General features: G+C 40.0%; 1 protein-coding gene across 4 annotated transcripts in view; it reads left to right on the top strand.

Moving 5' to 3' along the window:
* The window catches only part of MACROD2 (mono-ADP ribosylhydrolase 2), a 2,131,323-nt gene that overhangs the window by 1,441,585 nt on the left and 671,630 nt on the right, over positions 1-18,108 (top strand). For all 4 annotated transcript variants that reach the window (XM_058432749.1, XM_058432748.1, XM_058432747.1 and 1 more), the window contains exon 7: positions 16,290-16,320. In XM_058432749.1, coding sequence (XP_058288732.1) covers positions 16,290-16,320 — 31 coding nt within the window. The remainder of the gene's footprint in view (positions 1-16,289; positions 16,321-18,108) is intronic.

Below are 18,108 nucleotides of genomic sequence, written 5' to 3'. Positions count from 1 at the left end.
AGAAACATAATTTCAGCCTGCCCCAGAGAAACGGAATCAGAATTTGCATTTTAGCAATATGCCCAAATGATTGGATACACATTGACTTTCGACAAGTACTGGTCCATGGCACTTTGTGAACCAGGGAACTCCCTGTACCTGGAGAAGTTTAGATGATGCTTGGGTGAGCCCCATCAAAAATGGTGGAGAGGGGAGCCATGTATGATGCATGCGGGAGTTAGAACAAATAACTACAGGGGCAGTTGCAATTCTGAGTTTGATATGTGTTCTTCTAGAAAAACACTGAAACAAAGTTTAAAGTGATCTGGAGTGGCCAAAGGAATAATTTATAGATTTTGCAGCTGGATGTGAGCTAGAGATCCCATGAAGATAACGTTAGTTCCAAAAGGAACACATTTTGTAGGGTGGGGAAACTTTGGGCAGTTCTTTGGAGCTTGTGGGAAATACATCTCTAGTGAAGAAGTCTTGTCTAATCATTGGCTTCTTACTTGTCCTCAAAAATGTTCCTCAATTACATTAAGTGATGTTTGTTACTAACAAAACTGTCATTTTCCATGTTGAAGTATGTGTCCCACTTTCAGAGAATCCCAAAAATTAAAAACAGTGGAGGGAAAGGAAAAGTGATGGGCAGATATCCTTCCACACACTTTAAAGGAATATAACACTTGGCTGTAGTGAGTTTTATCTGAGATAGAGTTACAATCTGCTATGGATAATTTTTATTTTGTTTGTCCTTAATCAAGATGCAATCATAAGATTGTGATGAAAAATTAAATTCTTCACTTTGGGAAATTAAACTTTTGATGAAGTCAAAGTCTAGCAGAACAAGTGGCGGCTAAAAGTATTCATCAAGTCAAGACTTGCTCCATCCGTTCAGCTATCCATTCCTCCTTCCATCTTCTCTTCCATCCATCATCCATTTATCCATGCAATAAGTGACCTTATTACCTTTCTAATAAGAATGACAATCTAGTGTATGGACTAAGTTAACTCCTTAGGAGTAGAAAGAAATTCACTCTCTACTCTTAGTGAATTTTAGGTTTGTCACATTTTGCAAAACCAAATCTGCTCATCTTTATGGTTTGCTCGTCAACCAGTGTGAGAGCCAACACTGGCCCGCAGAGCATTTAGTGAATGGCCAGCTGCTTGCTCCCCTCCTTGTGGTTGCTGGTTGGATTAATGCAGTGAACACTGAGAAATGTGGAGAAATAACTTACCTCCTGGGGCCTGAGCTGTCAATATCTCCTTGCAGACTGGCTGCTCCCCATCTTGTTCTTTTTGCTCATTTCCATAATAGACTCCAGTTGATAAAACTCTTCACAGTGATTGATGGCCCACAAGGCACAGCCATTTTCAGGCCAGGAGTAGCAATTTTTAACTTGGGAAATATGACTACAATCAATTTCTTTCTCCTTTTCTTTTCTTGCTTTCTTTTATTTTAGTCATTTCTACAGGGTGTGTCCTTTAGACACCTCTTTCTTGGTCATTATTCCCTAATTAATTCCCTTGTTAAATATAAAGTGTGCATTAGCCTTGACTAATGTCTTCCTTTGTGACTAAGGAAGGAAGAATTTATTACCTTTACATATTGAATCAAGCTGTATAATCACAATTCATTTGTTTAAAGCCCTCATTCTTCATAAACCATACTAGAGTTTAGGCCCCCAGCAGCTGCCAAGAGGATCTCACCTGACTTTCATAAATATGATACGGAGTCAGGTGTTTGCACATGTAATTGGCTTAAAAAGTGGCTGTATTGGCCGGGCAAGGTGGCTCATGCCTGTAATCCCAGCACTTTGGGAGGCTGAGGCAGTCAGATCACGAGGTCAGGAGATCGAGACCATCCTTGCTAACACGGTGATACCCCATCTCTACTAAAAATACAAAAAATTAGTGGGGCATCGTGGGGGGCGCCTGTAGTCTCAGCTACTCGGGAGGCTGAGGCAGGAGAATGGCGTGAATTCAGGAGGCAGAGCTTGCAGTGAGCCAAGATCACGCCACTGCACTCCAGCCTGGGCGACAAAGCGAGACTCCATCTCAAAAAAAAAAGTGGCTGTACTCACGTGGAAACCCATCTCTTCATTTATGTAATGTTTTCAAGTTCACACCATGAAATCATGGAGGGGATGAAATGGAATTGCCCAGTTTGTTGAGAGAACATGCTGACATTTCAAGGGATAAAACAGAGGTGTCAAAAATCTGCAGGCATAAAATCTGCATATGTGTTGGTAAACTAGCAATCTGCTCCTTCTCCAGTTATGTGGTTCTGTGGCATTAGTAAACACAGAAAAGAACCTTAGCTCATCCCAGGGAAGAGAGACTGTGCTGGATATGAGAAGGATGCAGTCTGGGCTACAATGATCTGGTGTAGCCATACAAAAAAATAAAGGGAAAAAGGCTTTGATTAGAAATGGATAGAGTAATGGTTCTCAAAGCTTGGTCCTGGGCCAGATATGGGGGCTCACGCTTGTGATCTCAGCACTTTGGAAGGCCGAGGCAGGAGGATTGCTTGAGCTCCGGAGTTTGAGACCAACCTGGACAACACAGCAAGACCTCATCCCTATGAATAATAATAATAATAAATATTAGATGGGTGTGCTGGTGTGTGCCTGTAGTTCCCAACTACTGGGGAGACTGAGATGGGAGAATCACTTGAGTCCCAGCAGTCAAAGCTGTAGTGATGCATGATCGCACCACTGTCCTCCAGCCTAGGTGACAGAGTAAAACCCTGTCTCAAAAAAAAAAAAAAAAAAAAAAAAAAGAAAAGAAAAGAAAAAAAAAGTGTGGTCCCGGGAGCAGCAACAGCAATATCAACTAGGAGGTTGTTAGAAATGCAAATTCTTGGGCTCCACCGCAGACCTACTGGATGAGAAACTGGTAGTTAGGCCCTCCAGGTGATTCTGATGCAGCTAAAGTTTGAGAAATACTATAACGGAGGATATTTTCCTTCTCTTTTTTGGGAGAAAATCACACTAATCTTCAGTTTGAAGACATGTTTAAAGCTGTTAAGATCTGGTAGGTGGCACATAGAACGGTTTTCACACTGTGGATGCTGAAAAAGAGTTCTCATCTCTAACCAGTTCTTTCTCAAGGACCAAGGATGCTCAAGATGAATTCTTCTCTTTCCCTTCTTCCCTTGACCTCACTGACTCTGTTCTGCAGTGGAAAGTGCTTAGAATTCTGAGTCAAAAGACCGGGGCTTCTGTCTGAGCTTTTCTTCTTAACCACTGTGTGACTCTGGGGAGGTTACTCACCCAGTCTGGGGATAAGAATAATAATAATGCCTTCTGTCAGTCTTACTTGGTTATTGTGAGAGACAATGAAGCCTGTGGAAGCTGTAGAATTTACAAGGTGGTATCTTTCTTCCTACTTGTTAAGCTTTAACAGGGGAAGAGACGGATAGCTGAAGCTCCTGAGTATTCTGTCCATTTCTATGATCTTCCAGTAAATATTGTTGAATGTGTATTCTCTCTCCCTTCTAACAACTGTTCAGTTTATTAGCAGCCTGTCAGTGAGTCCTGGAAGAGGATTTGAGGCCAAATTAGGTGAGAAATGATTGATTGCTCTATCCATAGCACCTGGCCCCTAGGTTCTTTAGAACCCCACCACCGGAGCCTGTTAAGGGTTGGGAACTATTTCTCTCTGAGACCGTCTGTGTTTGTTGCTTTGTGATTGGTTGGTTGTTGTGAATGGATTTTCTTAAATGCTTCTCCTGGAAGTTAGACCTTCAACTTTCTAATTAAGAGATACTGGAAGGTACAACTTACTAAGAAAACCAGGGATTGACTCAAAACCAAGAATCCATAATAACCTCCACTTGGATTTGTTTAAAAAACCTTCAGAGGCACTGGACACATGAAAGACAGAATCCCAAGGAACACTGCCTTCTTCTTAAGGGGCCGCTCGCTGAATCCTTTCCCAGTTGTTTGTCCTTGGCAGCCCTTCCTGGGTTTTAAGCCAGGTCTCAGGGGGGCCTTTCTTCCTTCTTGTGGCTTTATAAAGATTTACCTGCTTTTCCTTCTTCTTACCAAGACTAGGTGGTTATAAGCAAGTGCTCTGTTTCCTCTGAGGGTCTGCCAAAATAACCCTGCAGGTTTATTTCACTTTAAAAGCTCTACTACCAGCCACACAGAGGGAAATAACAATATCAAATGTCTTAGGTTGGTTTCCTCAGAAGCAGACTCTGAGATAAGGATTTGGGGGAAAGGGATTTATGATGAAGTGGTCCCAGGAAACACAACAGGTGAGATGTGAAGAAGCGAGAGTGAAAGGAAGAGTGGGTATTGGGGCAAATCCCAGGTGATTGCCCAAGGCCGTGGGGTTGCTCTCCAGATGGTGAAGGTCACCCTTCAACATTGTCCCCACCAGGGCAAGGGCAAGGAATTTGCACCCTCCCATTCCTCACCCATCACTCATTGGTAAAGGGCTGCCCCTGGGGAGCATTTGATTCCTGAGCTCTGTGTGCACTATAAAAGTTAGTTCCAGCATCCGGGGGCAGTCCTCTGGCAGGTGCTGTGAGGGGGGCATATCATGGACAGGGGTGCATGGGCTTGGAGAAAGATGAGGCACCAGCTGTGTCCCTTAGAGCTATGCTGAGGAATGCTCCCAGGTGCATCTGTCCTCCAGAGCTCCTGCAATCAGCCCTGTGTTCTTGTCCCCAATTCCTGTGTGCAAGAGGGTTCTTCTTGTCATTTAAACCCGTTCTTCAGCCCAGGAGGCCCCCCTCTCAGGGTCAGTTAGGCCTGGCAATGACCATGAGCTGTGGGCCTTTTAGTCTCGAGTGGGTAATTTACTTCTCAGGGGATTTGAAAAGATTGCCTCTTATGTCAATTTTCCTCGGGCTCTGCACCAGCAAAGTCACCTAAGGGCGTCGCCCTGCACTTCCCGCCTCTTAGAGCTAGGTATGCAGAATGTGCCTGATACATGTTCCTTAATTACAAGGAAGATGGAGAGGGGATACTTACAAAATTGGAGGTGATTAAGGTCATTGAAGGGTCACCATTTGGGGAACATTTTGTTCCAGTAGAAGCTTTCATATTGCACAACTGATTTGCTGTTAGTATGAGCAGGGATTTTGTTTTGCTTTGTTTTTAATCGTTGTTTCTTCCCTTTGCTTCTATATAAAGGGAGTTTATAGATGTAAACATTTTAGAACAGAATGCGCATTCTCTTGGGTTCAGCAGGTTTATGGAGACCTGTTCTCCTTTCCACATATGTATAATTTACAGTAAAACATTCCTATAAATCACACAGGCAAGCTCAGGCAAAAATCAAGTTCTTCCATTTGCTGGTTCCAACATTTTGCATCCTAATAAATTCATGGTGAAACTAATCCAGCTGTCTTCTGGGAAAATAAAAAGTTTGAAAGAGGGCTGCTACTATTCATGGCCATGTAATAGTTTGTTTTATACGGCATGGAGTCGAATAGTTATAAACATGAAAGCAGCTGGCAATAAATGACTTTATGACAGCTATTTCAAAGGTATAATGAAGAAAACAAAAAGAAACCAAGTTATTACTTATAATTATAGTGCCTCGGTGAGCTCGCACACCACACTCCAAGCACTTCACTGGCCATTTCTATGTGATCTCATTCACAGTCTCCCACAAATAACCTTGGCCTTTGGATCAGTTAGCCTTGTGGGTGGGATGGGCACTGTAATAGTGTTTGCACTTTTGAATGCAGTTTTTGAAGGAGATGGCATCCTTTTACTATATTCACCCATGCGATGGGGAAAAAAATTGAATTATCGACTATTCTCCACTGTTAAAGAGATTTTATATTAAAAAAAACTTTAAGAGGAGCAATTTGGTAGTATTTTAAAAATTTTAAATGTGCTTCTTCTTTAACCTAATGGTTAAGTGGGTTAATTTTATTTCTAGGAATAGATCCTACCAGAATATATTAGGTAGAAACATCTAGAGTGTCGGTTGTAACGCTGGATATGGGAGTTCATGCCTGGAATCCCAGCACTTTGGCAGGCCGAGGCAGGAGGATTACTTGAGGCTAGGAGTTGGAGATTAGCCTAGATAGCATAGTGAGACCCTCATCTTTCCAAAAACTTAAAAAAATTAACCAGGCATGGTGGTGCGTGCCTATGGTCCTAGCTACTTGAAAGGCTGAGGTGGGAAAAGTTTAATAGTTTCAGTTTGAGGCCGAAGTGAGCTGTGATAGTGCCACTGCATTTCAGCCTGGGCAATAGAGTGCCATCCTTCCTCTTAAAAAAAACACAAGGGTGGCTCATGGCTATAATCCCAGCACTTTGGGAGGCTGAGGCAGGCGGATTGCTTGAACCCAGAAGTTAGAGACCAGCCTGGCCAGCATAGTGAGACCTTATTTCTACAAAACATACAAAAATTAACCAGGTATGGTGGCATGCACCTGTAGTCCCAGCTATTCAGAAGGCTGAGGTGAGAGGATCACCTCAGCTGATGGAGGTTGAGGCTGCAGTGAGCCATGTCAACCTAGGTGACAAAGTGAGACCCTGTCTCAAAACCAAAACAAAACAAAAAGAATATGGGTTGCCAGGTTGCATGTTACAGCAAAATTTACACACAGCCTACATATTCATCAATGTGGCAGTAGTTAAATAAACATAGTATAATCATGCCACAGACTAGAATGTGCTATTAGAAACATATGCGATAGATCAATATACACTGACATTGAATGATTTCCTAAGACCTACTACATGAAAAAAGGCGAGTTCCAGAACAGAAAAACCAATGTAAGCTCCAATTTGTATAGAAGAAAAATATGGCTATGCTTGTATAGATCTTATAACTTAATCATTTATTCACTTATCCACTCAACAGATATTTATTGAGTTCCAGACACCATTCTAGGTGCTGGTGATACAGCAATAAACAAAGCAAAGGTCTTCCCGGGAGTTTGCGACTCAGGAAAGAGGGAACTGATGTTGGGGAGACAGTAAACAAGCAAACAACTGTGTGTCAGGTGGTGATGGGAGTTGTAAAGAGATACAAAGCAGGCTAAGCAATAGAGAGTGATTTAGCTGGAGGCTAGGAAGACCTCTTCGAGGAGGTGACATTTGATCAAAGATCTAAAAGGAACAAGGGAGAAAACCAGGGAGTATTTGGGAAATGGAGTGTGCCAGACAGAGGTGGCAACAAGGTCAGTGGCCCCGGAGCAGAATCATGCTTTGTGCATTTGAAGAACAAAAGGAGACCAATGTGGCTGGAACTCAAGAGCAGGGAAAAAATGGAAGGAAGGGGCTAAGGAAGTGAAGATTGGAGGTTATGGTTGTGATTTTGAATTTTATTAAAGTATGATGGAAGGTGATTACAGGGTTGAGATGAGGAAGAGGACGTGACACTATTTAGTCTTTAAAATGTAAATGAATGCAGCAGAAGGATTCTCACTCTACTCTTGGCAGTGATGGCCTCAAGGAGGTGGTTCTCAGTGAATTAGAGGAGAGAAAGCATGTGGCTGTAAGAGAACTGTTCTCACTGTGATCTGCCTGTACCTGTCTTGTTTGAGCCTTGTATTCATGTATTATTTGTGTAATTAAAAAATAGAATCAATTACTCTTTATAGGAGATAAATCCTTTAGTATTCCTTTCTGTGAACTTGGACAAGTTTTCTTTCTTAGCTTTTCTCTTCTCCATGTTTATAGAAAGTGGGCAATCTGTTTTTGATCACAGGCTTGTTCATGGGAATGAATCAGATAATGCACATAGAGCTCTGAGCCCAGGGCTCAGCACATTTCAGTAATTCACGAAATGACAACAATTATTGCTGCAATGCTGCTGCCTCCCATGTCCAAACACTGTGAGGCATTCAGGATGCTATAAAATTGCCTGTCCCTCTATCACCTTTATCTTGAGCTATTGAGAAGGATAAGAGGCTGTTTCATAGCATCACAGAATTTAATAGCCAAATAAGCCATCTAGCCCAGCTCTGCTCCTTTTATAGATGGGGATACGGAGGTGCTAAGGGGATATACCGTTGGCTCCCAGACCTGCAGCTAGTGAGTGACCTGTGCTCGTGCTTTCCATGTCAAATCTTTATTTCCTGCATTGGTATTTTCCTAACTTTGGTCATTTACATTCCATCTTCTGGTTTACCTAATAGTCTAATTGACTCTTTAAGCAATTTTATTTTCAAAGGAAACTTTGTATCATTGTCATAAATGGAAAACAAGCCTTACTTGTTATAATAGATTATAATAACTTATAGTTTTAGCATAGTTGTATCATTGCCATTGCTACAGTAATGCTATATAACCAGCGACTCAAAAACTCAGTAATGTGCAATAGTAAGCATTTCTTGCTTACATGGCTATGGGTTGGTTGGGGCACAGCCGATCTAAGACTGAGTTTACTACATGTACTCCACTTGTCTGTCAGCCTCCCTGGACCAGTAGCTACATGAGGCATGTTCTTATGGTATAGTCTTCTCATTGTTCTCCTCCAAAGACAGGAGTGCAAAAGTTTAAACCTAAATGTCATGTCCATTATTATCCCATTGGCCAAATCAAGTCACATGCTCAAGTCTATCATCAGCGGGATGAAGAAAAATATATCCCCTCTGTCTTAGTCAGCTCAGGCTGCTATAACAAATACCATAGTCTGAGTGGCTTAAACAACTTATATTTCTCACAGTTCTGGAGGCTGGGAAGTCCAAGGTCAAGGTGCCAGCAGGTATGGTGTCTGACAAGAGCTCTTTTCCTGGTGTGTGGACTGCTGTCTTCTTTCTGTGGCCTCATATAGTGGAAAAAGAGATAATCTTCCTGGTGTTTCTTCTTATAAGAACACTGATCCCATTCATGAGGGAGGGGCTCCACCCTTATCCCCTAATTGCCTCCCAAAGGCTCCACCTCCTAATGCCATCATATTGGGAATTAGGTTTCAGCATATGGATTTAGGGGATGGACACAACATTGCATTCATACTACTCCCCTCGTGGAGTGTCTTACTTGGTTCAGGATGCATAACAAATTACTATAGACTGATTTAAACAACTAGCATTTATTTCTTACAGTTCTGGAGGCTGGAAATCTAAGATCAGAGTGCCAGCATAGTCAGGTTAGGGTGAGAGCCCTCTTTCAGGGCTCAAGTTGCAGACAGCCAACTTATCCTTGTATTCTCACGTAGTGGAAAGAAGAGCTAGGTAGCTCTCTGGCCTCTAATGTCCTCTAGTGGCACTAACCCCACTCATGAGGCCTCCACCCTCACGACCTAATAACCTCCCAAAGGCCCCACCTCCAAGCACCATCACAGTGGGACCAGAGCTTCACCACGTGAATCTTGTAGGGGACACAAACATTCAGTCTATTGCAGAGCAACCGCAAAATTATATGGTAAAGGGTATGTGTAGAAGGAGGGATGAAGACTTGGGAAAAATGTAAATATCACATTTAAATGGGTAATGTCCATCTGTTTACCACCTCAAAATATCTTTCATACCCCTAGAGTTAGGCATACCATGGTTTGAAAATGCTGAAGTATATACTGCACCCCAGTTAAGGGCATGATGGCACAACCCACTATGCTGATAACCAACATGTAGAGAAAAGAGTGGGGCCAAGCACAGCGGCCCATGCCTGGAATCCTGGCACTTTGGGAGGCCAAGGCAGGAGGATCAGTTGAAGCCAGGAGTTTGACACTAGCCTGGGAAACATAGTGAGACCTCATCTCTACAAAAAATAAAAACAAATTAGCCAGATGTGATGAATGCCTGTAGTCCCAGCTACTTAGGAGGCTGAGGAGGGAGGATGGCTTGAGCACAGGACTTTGAGGCTGCAGTATGCTAGGACTGTACCACTGTACTCCAGCCTGGGCAACAGAGTGAGACCCTGTCTCTGAGAAAAAAAAAAGAAGGAAAAGAATGGTATTCTGAATTTCATTGTTTCTAAGATGCACATGTTCTCATATTCTAACTTATTTGAACTAGGATAACTCTTATACTTGAGGTGTTTTACAATCACACATAGTTGTGATGAAGCTTCTCTGCCTGTACACATGCACACTTGGTCGTCATTTCTGGCGGATTGGCTGGGCAGCTGCAATCCCTTGACTTTCAGCTAAGCAACCAATTAGGGGCCACGTGAGGAGGAGGCATATGTCTTGGCTGTTGTCTGAAACCCTTTGTTGGAAGCTCTGGCATGAAAAAAGAAAGAGCTACCCACAAAACTTTCAGAGAAGGAGGCAGCAGTTTGGAAGAAAAGTGCAGAGCCAACAGTGGGTCAGTCATTAAGGACCAGAGAAACACCATCATTCTTAAGGGTATGAGGATAAAACTGTGGAAAATTCCTATCTATGACTCTGAGTTGAAAAGTGATTCATAAGTGCTGGATCCTGAATGGGAGGAAGTTTTAGGAAACAAACAATTTATCTCCTTTTTATCCATGCTCTAGAGGAAGATGTGCTTAAAAATTATCCACATAAATCAACAATAGCAATTTCAATGAGTATGCAATGAAAATCCTAAATGATAAGAAAGCATGTATTATGTTTTAACTAGTGGAGCTTTCTCTTCTTAGTGGTCCACAAAGTAACACAAAATAATGGTGTTTCTTACAATTGACAGCTTGCTTGAGTCAGTGAAATGTGATATATAATTAAAAACACTTAAATGGAAGGTATATCAGGTAGCATGGTTTTGCTTGCAAATAATGGGAAATCTAACTAAAACTGACTAAACAGTAAGGAATGTGTTGGCTAAGCAATTGAAAAATTCTAGAGGTTAAGAGCACTTTACAGTTAATTTACACCAGCAGGTCAATGGTGGTCAATAAACTCTTCATGTTTCTATTCTTGTGGCTATGGAGGGGAAGGTATGATGCTTATTTAGGTCAGTCAGCCCCTTCCCATGGAGCTGAAGGTGGAGTCATTTCTACCCAGACTGCAAGACGCTGTGTAAGAGTGGATGGGATGACGATGGGTAAGCAAGAGAGAAAGAAATTCCCACTTTGCAAGAATGCCTCAACTGAGAATCAAGGGTCAGGGAAAAGCAAGTGGTAGGGATGATGGCTTAGGGTTTATTGTGTATGTTCTGAGACACTGTTAGGGTCAAGACAGAGAAGGCTGAGGAGCATTTCCTTCCTTACCCTTAAATTACTTAGACAGAAAGGGAAGAAATGAAGACAGACTTTCAAGGGAATGGGAGACAGAGTCTACAGCCTTAAGGATTTCAGTGTTTTTGCAAATCTGCTTGATACCAACATGTTGGGCTATAAAAGTATTTCCCACTTGGTGGCCCAATCTATAATTTCACATAAGAAAAAATTCTCCACTCTTAAGTCAAATTTATTTTTATTTTATTTTTTAAGACACAGTCTCACTCCTGTGGCCCAGGCTGGAGTGTAGTGGTGGAATTATGGCTCACTGCAGCCTCAACATCCTGGGCTCAGGTGATTCTGCCACCTCAGCCTCCTGAGTAGCTGGGACTACAGGCATGTGCCACCATGCCCGGCTAATTTTTTGTATTTTTAGTAGAGGCAGGGTTTCACCATGTTGCCCAGGCTGGTCTCTGACTCCTGCTCCAAAGTGATTTGTCTGCCTCGGCCTCAAATGATTTTTTTTTTTTTTTTGTCTCCCTAGAATTTCTGATGGCTGGGTGCTCAGGCCTGATTAGCATGGAGACATAGTGCTCCTGAAGTTTGCTGAAAGGAGAATCTGGAGGCTCACAAATTGGGTTGCTAATGTCATTCTCCAGATTCTAGAGGTGATTGCTGAGTTATGTGTAACACCTGCCATGGGTTTTGGTACAATTTATCATTCCTCTGAGGGATGGTATTTGCATGGAAGGTGGTTATGTTAAATGCAGCTTTGAAATAAAGAAATCTCATGCTACTCACTTCTGATGGCCCCATCAGAAGTTTATTATGGCAGAGAACACAAACTATATGCTGCAAAAGTCATTAGTTTGCTTGTTCACTTGCTCTTTCTCAATCTCTCTCTCCCTGTCTCTCTCTGTCTCTCTCTGAGTAATAAAAAATGATTAATGGAGTAGGCTTAGTTTAGATGAATTCTGTGCAAAGTTATTTTACACAATGAATTTTTTTCCACGATACTCTATTCCCATCTCTGCTTTATCATTGCCTTTTTGTTTGAATTAATGCAATAATATTACCAAAGTCATCCTCCATTACACTACCATTTGCTTTCACGTTCAAGGCAACGATGTCATTTCCAGATGAAACTATTTGTCCTTGTTAAAACAGACAAGGCAGTTGGTACATTCAGACTCAATTACTAAGTTGCATGATTGATTCCAAGATAGAACTGAGAGCTAAGGCAAATGAAACTTGTCATTAACTGTGCAGTATGTTTTTCTTCTGCTAGATCTGATGGGAGAAAGATTCACATAGCTGGATCTAAGAGGGAAGTGAAAGGGAGTTAGCCCAGATCGTTCCCAGAAAACAGACTCTAAGACAGAGTGTAGAATGCTAGATGTTTATTAAGGAGTGCCCTTAAATCAATACCTGGGGAAGAGAGAGAGAGGAAACAGGAGTAGGCTGAAGGAGAAGATGAGCTGGATGTAGACCCAATGATGGACCCTACAGGCACAGTGAGGAACTCTGAAGCTGGAAGGACCCTTCAGTGTTGTACTGATGAGCCAAGGTGGCCAGGCCTTGTACCACTTCATTGATTAGTTACTGGTGTGAACTGTCATGGGCAGGAGCATGATTCTGGGTGAGGTGGCTTTTTATAGCTGAGGCAGTCCTTGAAAAGGTTGATAGTTGAAAGCTGTCTGCTGGGTTCTAGGTCCTAGACTCCAGGTCAGTGATTCTCAACCAGGGGTGAATTATTTCCCCCTGGGAATATTTGACAATGTCTAGAAATATTTCTGATTAGCACAACTGGAGAGATGCTACTGATATCTAGCTGGTAGCATCCAGGGGTGCTGCTAAACCTACCACAATGCACATAGCCTCCAAGAACAAAGGATTATCTGTCCAAAATATCGGTAGTGCTGAGGTTGGGAAGGCTTGCTGTGGAGCAACAGAACCTGGTGGACATCACAGCATCCATGCGAGGAGTCATCACTAATCAAGATATTACTACTTCTCAGATACAATGCTCATGTTCTTTATTTCTCTTACTCCTCCTAAAAACCCTTTGAGGCAGGCCTCAAAGTTTCCATTTACTAAAGGAAAAAGCAGTGCTCAGAGTAGTTCAGTAAACTGCCCCACATTATGAATTGGAAGGACACCAAGATGTGAGTTAAAGTGGGCCATCTTGTTGAAAACATTTTGCTATCTTCTGGCTTTCCTTTTGAAAGAGTTCAGAACATACAACCCCAAAATATGTGCCCCTCTGGCACATTGACTATTTTGAGTGAAAGGCACTTTAAAAAAGGGCAGGTGCAAGAAGAACACTCTTGCAGTCCTTTTTAAAAGCAGGAGATAAAATTTCCACGTGAAAGATATCCTCCCTGTACTAGAAGAAAAGTGTCATACTTATCATCAAGGATGGGAAGTTGAGGCCACTGGAAATCTGTCCAAACACACCTCGTTAAACTAACTCTTGTCTTTCTTGTCACTTCACCCAATTAACTACCCTAGCCCAAGCCCCTTTACCTTGTCCCATCTTCATAATCTAGTACTCTTTGTCTAATTTAGTATATGTGTTTAACTTTAACTGCATCTTTCAGTCACCATTTTCTTATGAAGCCTCCAATGCCACATACAACTTGAATTAAATACATTTGTATTGTATTTTTTTTCTTGTCGATCTGTCTTGTGTCGATTTAAGTATCAGCCACAACAGAAAAACTCTAAGAAGGTAGAGGTAAAATTTTGCCTTCCCTACACCTTGAAGGCTCAATGCAGCCATTCTCAAACATTTTTTTTTCTTTCCAGACATGAGATATATGATGCTCACATGTTCAGTTTGCTCCCATGGAATTCCTGGGGCTCAAGCTGTAAACTCACTTTTATCCTACTTAAAAGGTACAGTGGAACATGACTGGCATGGCACAAATACGGGGGTGACTCTGAATCCTCTCTGATTTGTATTTTTAAGTAGACTATTCCTGAACTCTGAGTCCTTTCTAATCGTAACAAATATACAGTAAGCTTGCAGTTGATTTTCATATGGAGAGTAACGCCTATTGGTAGTGTTGGTGAATGCCTGTAAAGAGACTACAACACTTTCAGAATTTGCATTACACTGTTGCTTCATGATCTGTATCATTGAATGATTAAGTCATTTAAGAACATTCTTCAGATGTTATTGGCACCTCAAGAACCCTCGGAATCAAAGCATTGACTCATAAATTTAATTTAAAAAGAGTGGCTACTGTGTTCCAGAAACTGTTCTACTTTCTCATTATAAACAGTAGAATTTACTATTAATAGTAAAGACTTCTGCAGGAGCAGAAAAAGCCTATATCATTTTACAGACATACAGTTGAGCTTAACAAAGTCAATTTATACTCTCTCTGAAACAAAATCACATAAATTTTGACATTTTTAATAGAGCATCATGCAAAGGGAATAAACAAACATAGGCTATGTAATAGTGTTAATACAAATAAAAGGCAGTACACATTTAGCGAAAAGATATAAACAAAAAGGACTTAGATCTTTTATTATTATTGACCTCAATAGTAACGTTAGTTATTATGGTTCATAGCAGCTGCAGTTTTCAGATTCTAGCATAGTGCCAGTAACTTAAAAAAAAATTCTGTCATTAATTCCAATAGCACATTTCTTTTTTCACTTTTTATTTTATAGATTTAGGGGGTACAAGTGCACTTTTGTTACATGAATATACTGTGTAATGGTGAAGACTAGGCTTTTAGTGTAACCATCACTCTAACAGTGTACATATACTGTACCCTTCAGGTAGTTTCTCACCCCTTGCCTCCTTCCACCTTTCTGAGTCTTCAATGCATTATTCCACTCTCTGTGTCCATGTGTACTCATTTTTTAGCTACCACTAAAAGTGAGAACATGTAGTATTTGTCTTTCTGTGACTGAGTTATTTCACTTAAAATAATGGTCTTTAGTTCCATCTATATTGCTGCAAAACACATGATTTCATTCTTTTTTGTGGCTGAGTGGTATTCCACCTACCATCTTTTCTTTATCCAGTTCTCCACTGATGGACACTTAGGTTGACTCCATATTGTTACTATTGTGAATAGCACTGTGATAAATGTAGGAATAGAGGTTTTTAAAAAAATAATAATTTCTTTTCCTTTGAGTAGATACTAAGCAGTGAGATTGTTGGATGGAATGGCAGTTCTATCTTTAGTTCTTTGAGAAATCTCCGTACTGTTTTCTGTAGAGGTTGTGCTAATTTACATTCCCACCAACAGTCCACAACACATTTCTGTATGGTGGGCATTATCTTCATTTTACAATTGAAAAATACAGGCCAGAAAGAGTAAAACAACTTGGTTGAATTTACACAGAAATCCATTGGCAGAGAAAGTTGCCACACCCAGACCACTTTCTATAGCTAGAAAGCCTAATTTAGAGTAAAATGTACATTTACATTTGTCAATTCATTTTTTTCAATCAAATTCTCTAAACACTGCTAAGCAAAATATGGCATAAGCAGTACTGTGCTGGTAAATGTTTAAAGACTGGCTGTCAAAAAAGGGGTATATATTATATAAGCTTCTTTTCAATTGTACTGACATAAAGAACATGTAGCACACAATTTACATACAATAATAATAATAATATATGTAATACTCTTTATTATACATTCTAAATAGTTGATTGATTTTCACAGAATGCTTTTGTTGAATTTTACCTAAAATATGTATCCATAGCCAGTCTGTGGTTTTAACTGTCCCACAATATGGGTCATGAATGTTAATTGATGTTTTCAGATTTTAAGCAACTGATGTGACATCATGTACCATGGAGCTGGAAAGAGAGACTTGTGTAGTATTTCCCCATACACATACAATGGACATACATAATCTCAAGAGCATAGGTAATAGTCAAATGTGCAAAGTAATTAGAAAGGGATGAGTTCTGACTATTGGTTATCTGAGTTTTGATATAATTTATTTCATTGTAGGTTTATATAATTTAATTTCTTAATAATAACTGTTTAACAATTGCCTCACAAGATTCCTGAAAACTTAGCAGTTGGTTCTTGTGAGCTGATGTAACTGCTGATAGGGAACAGTTACCAGTTAATCAAATATCCCCATTTCCAGTGTCCCCTACTCCAACTCATAGCTCTGAATATGTAAGTAGAGGGCATCCCATTATCAAGCAAAATAGATGTTGAGAAAGATGATGTTGAATAGAGTTGTTTCTTTAATATTCATTGTTATTTTTGTGGTTTATTCACAGGCGTTTCCCTGCATCTCAACAGGCATTTATGGTAAGTGATACAGCTTTTGATGATGTTTGTATTTCTTTATTTTGCTGTTAAATGCAGAGATTAAGTGAAAAAAGAGGTTCTTTGATGAATATATTTTGCTGTGATTTAAAGAGACTAAAAATGCTCGTCAAATCCCATTAAAGAGTGTCATGAGGCTATTCAGATTCTTTTGTGTTCTTGAATTTGGTTATATTGGGTATCACATGAAATTATTTGATACATTGTGGCTTGACGTCTTTTGTTAAACAAAAAATTTGGTTCTAGTAGGATTGACCTCTAATATTGCTTTGTTTAATGAAATCAAATTTCTTCTCAGTAGAAAGCATAATGTACATAGAGTTTAGCAGTATCATTATTTTGTTGCTATTTACAAAATAATAGAAAAATTAAAATGCATACATATGCATATATCTGTGTTTTCAAATTTTAAAAAAGTCCAAAGAAGTGACTTTTACTAAATATGAAGAATTTTAATAAACTGCAAATTTTTTTTCTGCATAGTGATGGATTGTTTTAAGTAGTGAATGCTTCACTTACAGATGGAAGCAAAATGTTTTTTAATCACTTGCTTTCACTAGCCTAAAGCTCTCTAAATATTCTTCCACCTACCTACAAGAACATTTTTTATAATTTTTTTCAGACCGTTAATAAGTCTGTTTTATAATGTTAAAGATTTTCTGATCTAAGTAAAATAGATTACATTCTTTCTGAACTTAAACTTCTCACATGGAAGCTGTCAGCTGAAGCATAAAATATGTAAAAATGTAATATATATGTATATATTTTAAATTCATTATTACAATGAAGGACTACCTAGATTGATGTCAAAGGTAGGAGCTGTATTTTTTTTTTCTTAATCTGGTATTTCTTTTGAAGGTCTTGAGCAAAATAAAATGGGAAATGTAGGCCTGAACCAAATTAAGTGGGAAAGAATTTTGTCACACTATTTAAAAATTTAAGGTTTCTTCCTTCGGTTTAAGCCTTCTTCCTCTCCAGATTCCCCTACAGCCTGTCTTTGTGGAAACGGGTTGAGCACTGGACTGGAGGGGGCTAAACTAGACCATCTGCACAATTATCCCCAACATGGCCATACTTTCTGCCTCACAAATGCCCAATAACAAACCTTAAATATTTGCTTAAAGGAAGTATTATGTACAAAGTTATGCCTGGCAAATACCCTAACTCTTTATTTCGCCTTACCTAGAGTCAAACCAAACTTCATTGCAGAAATGGTTTTATTATGAGAATGTTCTTTCATTGCAATCTTGATTTTCCTTGCCAAAAAAAAACAAATAAACAAAAACTCAATGCCTACACCAATACTATACACATCATTTTCTATGTTTATTACCTTGTCAGAGAGTTGAAGTATGCTTTACTCCTGAGAATCTTATGGTAATGTGTTAAGAGCTTCAAAAAGGGAATTGATGTAATATATGTGGTATACTATAAGTAGGGGAGTGGTGGGAAAGGAAAGCAGAAAAGCAAAGGAAAATAGGGAAGGACCATAAAATCAGAGGCTCCAATATGATCATGTCAATAGATGCAGAAAAAGCAGTTGATAAAATCCAGCAACCTTTATGATAAAAACCCTCAACAAAATAGGTATAGAAGGGACTTACATTAAAGTAATAAAAGCCATATATGGCAAACCAACAACCAACATCATACTGAATGGGGAAAAGTTAAAAGCATTCCCCGTGAGAACTGGAACAAGACAAGGATGCCCATTTTCACCACTTGTTTTCAACATAGCACTGGAAATTTTAGCCAGAGCAATCAGACGAG

Source organism: Hylobates moloch, unplaced genomic scaffold, assembly GCF_009828535.3.
Source record: "Hylobates moloch isolate HMO894 unplaced genomic scaffold, HMol_V3 SCAFFOLD_21, whole genome shotgun sequence".
NCBI classification, from domain to species: Eukaryota; Metazoa; Chordata; class Mammalia; order Primates; family Hylobatidae; genus Hylobates; species Hylobates moloch.
The sequence above is the reverse complement of the archived record's forward strand: the minus strand, read 5'-3'. Positions and strand labels throughout refer to the sequence as shown.